This window comes from Humulus lupulus, chromosome 1 (genome assembly GCF_963169125.1).
Source record: "Humulus lupulus chromosome 1, drHumLupu1.1, whole genome shotgun sequence".
Taxonomy (NCBI): Eukaryota; Viridiplantae; Streptophyta; class Magnoliopsida; order Rosales; family Cannabaceae; genus Humulus; species Humulus lupulus.
Genome location: NC_084793.1, coordinates 281,409,127 through 281,419,607, shown reverse-complemented (window position 1 = coordinate 281,419,607; position 10,481 = coordinate 281,409,127). Strand labels below are relative to the sequence as shown.

General features: G+C 40.6%; 1 protein-coding gene across 1 annotated transcript; it reads right to left on the bottom strand.

Annotated features, from left to right (window-relative positions):
• Positions 1-1,941: 1,941 nt before the first annotated feature.
• Positions 1,942-3,720, bottom strand: LOC133778057 (uncharacterized). The gene is made up of 3 exons (XM_062217883.1): positions 2,969-3,720; positions 2,644-2,848; positions 1,942-2,454 (listed from the first exon to the last, which is right to left on the bottom strand). The coding sequence occupies exons 1-3, from the start codon at positions 3,718-3,720 to the stop codon at positions 1,942-1,944; spliced, it is 1,470 nt and encodes a 489-aa protein (XP_062073867.1).
• Positions 3,721-10,481: the final 6,761 nt, after the last annotated feature.

The window sequence follows — 10,481 nt, the reverse complement described above, 5'->3', positions numbered from 1 at the left end:
ACAGATTCCAGAACCTTCATTCCTTATTCAAAAAATTTAGAGAGCTAACTTTTTAGGGCACCTGGCACAATCGCGCCCAAAGAAACTTTGTAGGATCTGGGGTGCTGACACGGTGTCGTCCCTAGCCTCGAAACCCCAAATGAAAACCTAATTCCTAAGGTTCTGAGACCCTAGCATGGTCGCGCCACATCCTAGCGCGGTCGTACCATGTCGCCAAAAACCCAAAAATGTTCAGAAACCAAAGTGTTCTTCACCAATTTAAAAGTTATGACTTTTCCCTACATTATCCAACCCAAAACTCGATCCCAGGATGTTTCCAAGCAGATTTTTGACAATAAAACAGTCACTAGTTGGTATTATAACCCTAAAGCAACATTAAAACATGATCAAAGACATCTAAAACTTCAAAAACATCAAAATTGACAAGTTTGAGCTTCGAACTCAAGTTCCTATCATCCAAATCCGAAAATTCAACACCAAATTCATAACAACCCAAGGTAGGAGGAGTTACATAACCATTTCCAAACCTATCCTCAACCTCAACTTATCTATAAATAGAATTCAACACACTCCTAACTCAGTAATTAATTAAGATCCCCATATGCATCAAGAACATAATGAACACTTAGAGAATCTTGAGAAATTCTTACCTTAGCTATACAAGTCCAAAAATCCCAGCAAAATCCTTAGATTTGGAAACTCCCAAGTCCTCTCACTGCTTCTCAATACCTCCACAAATCTCCACCCAATTCTCTCTCAAGCTCAACACAATTCCTTATCACCAATAGCACACTAAGAGAAAACAAGGGAAAAGGGAAAAACGTGAGTGTTTTCCCTAAGGGCTGCTGCCCAATTTACTGATTCATAGGCTAAATGACCATATTACCCCCACAAACAACTAACCACAAAAGTAACCTCCAATGGTATAATGGTCATTTAACATAGGGTCCAACTTGTAACGTCCCAAAAATGCTAATAAAGCTTAGTGCCATGATCAGTGTGCCTGTAAGGCATAATTGGATATGTGTGAAATGAACTAGTTAAATGTGTGACTATGTGGCATGCATGATTTATATGATAATATGAATACATATGCATGTTTATGTGTATTAAATATGCATGTGGGCCAATTCTTGTTTATAAGGGGCATATTTGTGATTTTGGCCCGGTGAGGGCATAAATGTGATTATATGTGTGTAAATGATTAAGACCACATTATTATGTGGATATATTTTTAGTCTTTAACTCGAGGCGATCCTGGTGAGCGGATTAGCAGAATAGTCACAACGGGGTCTAATACCCGGCTCGAGGTGAGCCTAGGGGTATTTTGGGGAACTTTACGTATATTTGGGATTTATTGGCTAACAGAAAATTAATTGGTGATTAGATGGGCACATTAGGATTAAATTTGGAATTCATAAGACGACTTAAGGAATTAGCGGGAAACGAGGCAAATGACCGTTTTGCCCTTATGGCAATAAAGGATTGAATCATTATTAGGGCACTTGTGGTCTTTTTATGCCAAGAGGGATCCTAGTCTTGGACTCTAGACTTCAGTAGAAGGTTAGGATAGACTTGAGTAGTCTTGGGAAGCAAAAAGAAAGAAAAAAAAACATTAAGCACCCTCTCTCTCTCACTCACTCTCATGTTCTCTCTCTCCCTCTCTTGTGCTTGGAGGCTTAGGGAAATGGTTAAAGAAAAATCTTTGGAATTTTTGGATTCAAGCTAGAATTGGAGCTAGGATCACTGAGGGATTAACTCAAGGTCATGATCTACAGTAGGGGTAAGTGAATTTCTCTGTTCTTGATTGAATTGTAAGCTTAGTTTTGGTGTTCTTGAGTTCTAAATTCAAGTTTTGTATTTTTTTTTATCAAGAAAGAGAAACTTCATTAATCACAGACAAAATACATCCTAACCCCTCAAATAGAAGGGATCAACACATTAAACAGAAGAAATATTCCTCACAAAGACCAACTCTTTGCCTGTTAGTTTCCTTTGAGAAAAGAAATTACATCTGTAACTAATGTCTTTCTTTATCCTATCAACTATACACTCAACACTAGAAGAACAATGATTAACATAACAAGAATTCCTGTTAAACCAAATATAATACACTGTTGCTGAGAAGGCAGCTGCCACAATCATAGCTATAACATCTCTTCTCATATTCCCAATCCACTGAGACCAATCACTGAAACTCAAAGGCCAAATGCAATCCAGCCATCTGTGCACCAGCCGGGTAACCTTCTGAGAAAATTTGCAACCAAAGAAAAGATGCTCATGGTTTTCTGCATCAATCTCACAAACTGGGCAGAGAGTGCTCTCAAGCTGGCCAAGCACTCTGTTCAAATGATCATGAGTTAACAACCTGCCATTCACCGCTTGCCAAGTGATAAATCTGTGTTTTGGCATGCTAGTTCTCTTCCAGACAAACTTATGGTAGTTAATCGGATCCTGCTGTATACAATTCAGATACAGCACACCAGCTTTAAACCTTCCCTATCTTAGAGCTGCTTCAATGGCTGTTTGAGAAAAGACATCCCTCAGTATACAAATTTTTCACGAATACCAGCTGGAGTCAATCTTAAGCTTGTACTGCCAGAACTTTTGACCCTTTAAATAAACTGAATTGATCCATTTTACCCAAAGCGTATCAGGCTTGTTACTGATCTCCCAGACATACTTGGCTAGCATAGCTTTGTTCCACTTAGATCCCTCACCGAAACCCAACCCCCCAAACCCTTTCGACAAACAGACTGAGGTCCAAGAAGTGAGGTGGAATTTGCTTCTAGTACCATTATTGCCCCAAAGAAACCACATGCACAGCTTATCAACTTCTTTAACAATGCTTTGAGGGAGAAGGAAAATGTTCATCCAATAATTCCTCAGCCCCAACAAAACAGAAGTTATCAATTGAACCCTCCCTGCATAAGAAAGATGCCTGCTTGCCTAAGTATGAAGTCTTAACCTGATCTTTTTAAGAATTTCATCACAGTCAGCCATTCTCCATTTAGTTGGACGCATTGGAACCCCCAGATACTTAAGAGGGAAGGTTCCCTCTTCCAGCTGCACTAACTTCAGAAGCTGGTTCCTATCTGCCACCGAAACCCCTCCAAAAAACACATGGGACTTACTAGAATTAGCCCTCAAACCAGTGCTGTTGCAAAACTCCTCAAACACCTGCTTAAGCATTTGAACCGAGCCACAATTAGCTTTGCAGAAAACAACTAAGTTGTCAGCAAAACACAGATTAATAATCTTGAGGCCTTTACACAAAGGGTGATAACGAAACTCTTGTTGTTGATGAGCACCCAACTGAAGCAACCTAGTGAGATATTCCATTATCAAAACAAAAAGTAAAGGAGAAATAGGGTCCCCCTGACGAAGGCCTTTAACTCCCTTAAAACCTCCCTGCAATCTACCATTCATCATTAGAACATAAGAAGTACCTCGCAGACAGACCATCACCCATTGAACGAATCGGATGGGAAAATGATACCCAATGAGTAATCTCTCAAGGAAGCACCAGTCAACTGTATCATAGGCCTTGCTCAGATCTATCTTCAGAGCACATCTAGGAGAAGAGTTCTTCCTATTATAGTTCTTGATCAAGTCTTGAAATATGAGAATATTATGAGCTACCGATCTCCCTCTAACAAAAGCACCTTGATTTTGACTTATCAAATGAGGAAGAACCTCCGATAGCCTGCTGCATATCATTTTGGAGATACATTTATAGAGAGTGTTGTAGCAAGCTATAGGCCTTTAATCAACTGCTCGACTAAGAGTACCTGTTTTAGGAACCAAAGAAATCAAAGTTTCGTTGAGAGATTCAGAAATCTTCCCATCTCGGAAGAACCCCAGAACTGCTGCAGAAATTTCATCTCCAATATCCAGCCACATAGTTTTGAAAAACTTAGCCCCAAAACCATCCGGCCCTGGGCTTTTAACACCAGGAATACTGAGGAGAGCCTTTTTAACATCAGTTTTTCCAAAACTTCTAGTCAACTGCAGCTGTTGTTCTATATTCAGATAAGACCCATACTCCATACACTTAGCATTAAAATAACCATTAGCTGAACTAGCACTGCCCATATAGCCACAGAAATGATTCAAAAAATGCTGAACTACTGCCCCATAATCTTCAACTATTTCCCCTTGCTCGTTCATAAAGGAGACTATACGATTCTCCTCCCTTCGTTTTTTGATGCAAGCATGGAAATAAGCGTTATTATCATCCCCCTTATGTAACCAAGTTATTTTGCTCCTTTGTATTAAAAAACTTCGGTACCGTTCAGCATTCTCTTGATAAAGAAGAGCTACTGATTTTTCAGCTTCCTGAGCTACTAAATCTGACGGAGAAGCTTGAGCTCTAGTGAGAGCCAGCTGATAATCACCTTTAGCTTGGTGAAAACTCTGTTCAATATCTCCAAATTCCCTCCTATTGAACATTTTCAACACATGCTTTAATTTGAGAAGTTTTCTAGTCACACCCAACAAACCCCTCGTTACCAAGGGTTTATTCCAATTCTCTCGCTCCATCTCCTTAAACCCCTTGTGAGAAGTCCAGAAATTAAAGAACCTGAAAGGTTTTGTACCCAACGATCCCGTCTTGAGAGATTTAATGAGGCAGAAGCAATGATCCGAACAAGTCTCCCAGTGAAATTCTGCTATTGAATTAGGCAGCTCATCAATCCAGTCTTCATTAATGAAAACATGATCTATCCTTGAGTAGATCCTATCCTCACCATCTTGTTTGTTGGACCAAGTAAAATTGGATCCTATTCTCTTAATAGAAACCAGATGAGACATGGCAAGCCAGGCATTAGAATCAACTAATTCAGCTGTGCTAATAGGCCTCCCTCCTACCCTATCATCAAAATTGAACACTGCATTAAAGTCTCCCATAATCAACCAAGGTCTATGCATAACATGTATGCTAGATAGCCCCCTCCATAGCTCTAATCTCTCTTCAACCGTGTTAAGACCATAAACAAATGTAACCATATACTCCATCGACATGCCTGAGAATTTAATAGAACAGTGTATCATTTGGTAGTGATCAAATAGCACCTGAACCTTAGCAAATGATTTCCTCCATAACACTAAAATCCTACCTTCCGAGTTCCTACTGCTGTAGTAATCCCTCCCACAATACAAATTAACCATCATTTCTTCAATTTTTTTCCTTCTTCAGCTTATTTTCCAACAAAACTCCAATACCCACTTTATTAATCCTTAACACATTCAGGATAGCCAATTGTTTCCCTCTTTTATTCATACCCCTAACATTCCAACTAAGTACATTAGAGCAATCCATCTATATTCAAGTCATCTAAATTCCCACATGGTCCACCTTTCCCCTGTTCTTGAAGAACTTTAAATGCATTCTGCTTCTTATCTATCCCAGGTCTATACATCTTCCATTTCCCTCGTGAATTCCCTGTCTTCTTTGGCACTTCCCAATTCTCCTTATTATTAGGGTCAGGAGACAAAGTCATAACCTAAGAAGCACCAACAGTATCCTTACTGAGATCAATACCAGCCACTTCATTTTTCCCTAAGTCTTCCTTAGCTGGATCAGGATCTTTGGCTGAACTCCCTGTGGTTATTTCAGCTGCAATAATACCTGGAGCAGTAGGAAATCCATCCTTTTCCAGAACAGCTACCTCCTTCTTAACCCACTTGTTTGAACAAGTTTTCTTGCATTCAGCCATATTATGGCCATACCCTTTACATTTATTGCACTTAATGGGTAGCCACTCATACTCAACAAATTGCTCTTGAACTTGACCTCTTTCATTCACAAAATAAATGATAAAAGGCGGGTTATCAGATATTTCCATTTCAACTAGGATTCTCGCATATCTAATCATCGATCGCTCCTTAGTGAATTTATCCACCATTATAGGTTTCCCTATTGTACTTACCAATGCACTGATACATTTCTGGCCCCAATACTGAAGAACAAGATTAGGTAATCTGATCCATAAGGGGACCGGCCGAACCAATCTGATAGTATCAAGATCTTGGGTCCAAGGTCTCACAATCACCGGTTTCTTGTCAAATTGCACCATACCCGTTTCCGGAACAAAGTCCCTGGTAGCCTCATCGTTGAATTTCACTATGGTCAGGCCTATATGAATCCTCACAATGCGCTCAATTCCCAGATGGCCCCATACACGTTTCACAAACCCTTCAAAGATTGCAAATGGGGGGTTGGCTCCCATCACCATACAAATAACAGCTCAATTCCAAGTTTGAGCCTGTGCAGCGACCTCATTCAAATCTAGCCAAGCCACCTTCTTCCCGTCTTTAACAATAGGCTCCTCATAGTGTAGCTTAGCTACCTCACTAATCCACTGCTTGTCCTTAAGCTTTGCCCAATGCGACTGAGCAGAGCCGATGAAATCTTCTTTCACTGACCCTTCCTCTCCATTAGCAAACTGCGATCCATCTGTCAGGCTTGAACCAACATCACCATCAGTAGGGAACAAACCCTTCTCATCAGAACCCTTGGCCAAATTTACTGCCTCTTCAGATAATTGCAGTAAGGTGTCTACCTCAGACGTCAAACGATCTGCCCCAATCGTAGGTGAAGGGATCTCCTCATTCCGAGATCTAGATGGAGGCTTTCGAGCGATCTTCTTCTTCTTCATCGGAGAGAAGCCAGAGCACTACGCACGCCTTTTAAGTTTTGGATTTTTGGCTGTGGTAATGGTTTGGTTTGATTTTTGAGGGTTATATGATGCTTACAATGTTTGGAAATGTTTACGAGGTATAGTTTTGGTTTAGGTTTGGAACTGTGATGAATTTATGTGGGATAAGCTTGGAAAAACACAAGAAAATGGTGGGGAAATTATGGGATTTTGGGCTCGAGCCGCGACCCTATTCTTCAGGTGCTGCGACCCGTGTGTGCGAAGAGGCTGGGAGCCTCTGATTTTTGGCCAAGCGTCGCAACACAGGTTGAGGCACATCGCGGCCCGCATTCCCCATAAGAAAGCCTTGGGGCTCTCTGACCTGTAGCGAGCCGCGACCCTAATTGAAGAAAGTAGCCAAAATAGATCTTTAATCTTGGGAACTCAAAGCCAAGTGCTCGAGGAGGATTCTACGACCCGGTTTAGTAGAATTCAAGGTCCCAGAGGCTAGTATGTTATTTTGAAGGCTATAATCGATTTAGTTTTTATTGGTTATTTATTAATATGTTGTGACTAGGTTATGCCACAAGGGCTCAGGGATAAGGATAGTGCTTGGGGCTGCCATACGCTAGCTACTCGAGACTCTAGGTAAGAAAACTGCACCCGAGTTGTGATTGGGGCTTAAACTCTTGTTAAAGAATATATAATGAATGTGAACATATGTGTACATAAGAATATCTGGATAGGCATGCTTGTATACACTGCCATTGACTACTTGTTGTGCATTGTGCATTTGTGATTATATCTGTTTACAAGCCGGTCTAAGGGTGCCGAGGTCGGCTATAAGACCAGAGAACTCGACCTAAGGGTGTCGGGCCTGGACATTATACAATTAATAGAAGTGTGGTTTACACTTAACCATTTCTATTGATTGATGAGTTTGGTTTATACATTTGACTGAGCTGAATATTACTGTTGGCTGCTTGCTTATATCTTGTTATTGATTGAATTTAATGATTTATGTTTACTGCTTTTATGTTGTTGCCTAGTTGCGCATGCTAGTTTCAGTTTTCTTGCTGAGCCTTGGTTCACGGGTGCTACGTGGTGCAGGTAAGGGAAAGGGATAGCCGGACCAGTCATGAGTTGGAGAGCTTCAGGGGTGGTGTGTACATAGGCAGCCCACCCGATCTGCATGGTCGGTAGACTAGGAGGAACTAGGGTTGAACCCTATTTTCCCACTTAGGATGACTAATTTGTATTGCATTTATCTTTTATTAGTCTGTAACCGATATTTGGGGTCCCGTGTATAAACTTAATATTTTTAATGAAAAATAATCATTTTGTTGACCAAACATTTTAATATCTGACCTTGACTTAGTATTTAATTACACATTGAATTCCAAACGACTCGCTTAGCGAGTTAAGCACTATTTTAAACACACAATGTAATGGTCTTGGTTAACAAGGGTGTTACAACTTGGTATCAGAGCGATCTATGTTTAAAGGTTCTTGAAGACTGGCTGGGCGTGTACACTCACCGCTAAAGATAAGCTTGACTCACGATTAGGTATCTAATGACATGATTATGTGGAGAATTGTTTAAATTGAACCTATGTGCCTTATCTTCATACTAGTATAGAGAGCATGATGTGTATGAATGTATTTGTTGGAAATAAGATTTGATAAATGATGCATGAACATTGTAGATTCATGTTTTGATATGCATTATGTGTGTGTGGCTATTATGATTGTTTAGACCTGCCCATGGGATAATTCTAGATATGAATATCAAGGCTAGGAGGTTAAGTCATTGACTACGAACATATTCGGAAATTATGTATTCAAGACAGTCAACTAGACTTGATATCATTAGTATGGGGGTTGCGGATGTTTGCTGGTATGCAAGCAAGACTGCTAGATCAGGATGAGGAGTTTAGATGGTTGAGACAGCAAGTTCCAACGGGGAACGCTGCTTCGTATATCTTGACAACAATGGCACCAGTGTTGCTTCAATCTGAGGGTGGAAACAGATGAGAATTATCATATGAAAGAATCCAGAAGAAATATCTTCCAGTTTTCGAGGAAGGTTTGGATCTGTTCAAAGTTGAAAACTGGATGGGCGTGATTATCTCCATCCTCGACTATATGAGAATAATAGGCCATGATAGAGTGGTTGTGCCATGTGTATGCTACAGAAGGATGCCCAGACATGATGGGAAGTAATAGCCCAGACCCAAAATGTTGTCATTATGGGTTGAGAGGAATTCAGACAGTGGTTTGACGAAATAGACTATTGTGATGCAGTCTGAACTGTAAAGACCAATGAGTTTGTGAACTTGGTTCAAGATGGTAAGACAGCGATAGAGTAGGTTGATAGATTTGAAGGGTTGACCAAATTAGGTTTTAATTTGGTACCAACAGATATGGCCCGGAAGTAACGATTCCTGCAAGGACTGGATTCTAGGGTAGCCTAGAGAGTTAAGCTTGCTCTAGTGTATGAGATTTCTACCTATTTTTAGGAAGTGGGGATGGCCTTCTTTGTAGAGGATGCATGAGGTGAGATATCGAGCGAGAGTGCCATAGGGCAAGAAGCTCAGGCAATAGCATCCTCATTTTGGGATTAGGTAGGGGTGGAGGCCCAGTAACCAGAAAAGAAAGACCCCTGATAGTTCTACTACTCTTGGTCCTGACAGGAGGGTTCATAGTATTCAGTGCAGCAATGAGGCCTGGAGAAGTCATCTAGCATGCGCCAGATGCAGGAGACGCCATCTGGGAGAATGTTGAGTGTAGGCATGTTATTTATATGGAATAATGGGGGCATGTCAGGAAGGATTTCTTGAGATTAAAGAAGACGAAAAAACTAAGGTGTACAGGTCGCTCGACCCCAGTTTGAGTTATTGTCTAGATACAGTCAAAGCCCGAGGCTAGTCCCTCAAAGGCGATCGGTTAACTTTCTAGTTTTGTTTCTCTTTATATATTCAGCAGATTAAGTTTGGTGCTACGTATCTCTTAGAAGAGACATAGATAGGAGGCACATGCTTTATGGCCGTCACGCCATGGGGCTTGAGATTTTAGTGCTTGCCGAGAAGATTAGTAACTTCCAGGAGAAGGGATAGAGTAATATGGGTAGAAGATTGATGGTATAATCGATTGAGTTTGTCATATGAGGATTTTGATATAATCATGAGTACAGATTAGTCTACCAAATATGGGAAAACCATGGACTGGAAGAAATGATGCTGACTTCTGGATTTAAAAGGAAAGGACCCGGTTGCATCTACGGGATGCTTAGATATTGTGGTAGGCACCACTTGGAATATATCAGTTAGACCGGATGAAAACTGGATCGGCTAGTAAGGTTTCTGATAGGTGCACAAAGAATTTTTGAGATCGTTGTTGCATTAAGGAATTGAGTATGCTACGAGATTAAGGTAGGGAATGATCGGTATTAGGGGCATGTGATACATCAACACCGTTTGCTAAGAATGAAGGGTTCAATTGCACGGTTTCAAGGTAAGACAATGTTCTTAGAAATTGAACCTAGATCCAGTTATTATCAACTGAGGATCAAGGAAAGATACATTTCAGGAATTACTTCTTGCACCAAGCAGGATGTGATGGGTTTTCAGTGAAGGCTCTTTAACTGACCAATGATCCAACGACACAGGTAAGTTCGACAAGTAGGGAATACATAAATGGCATGGACAAGCCATATTCAGATTGATTAGGGATGTCTTAGTCTATTCCTAGTTAGAAGCAGGACATGAATGACCACTTCATTGATAGTACCAAGGCTAAGGAAGTAGGGTTACAGGTAAGGTTCCAGAAGGAGTAAGCTTTGAT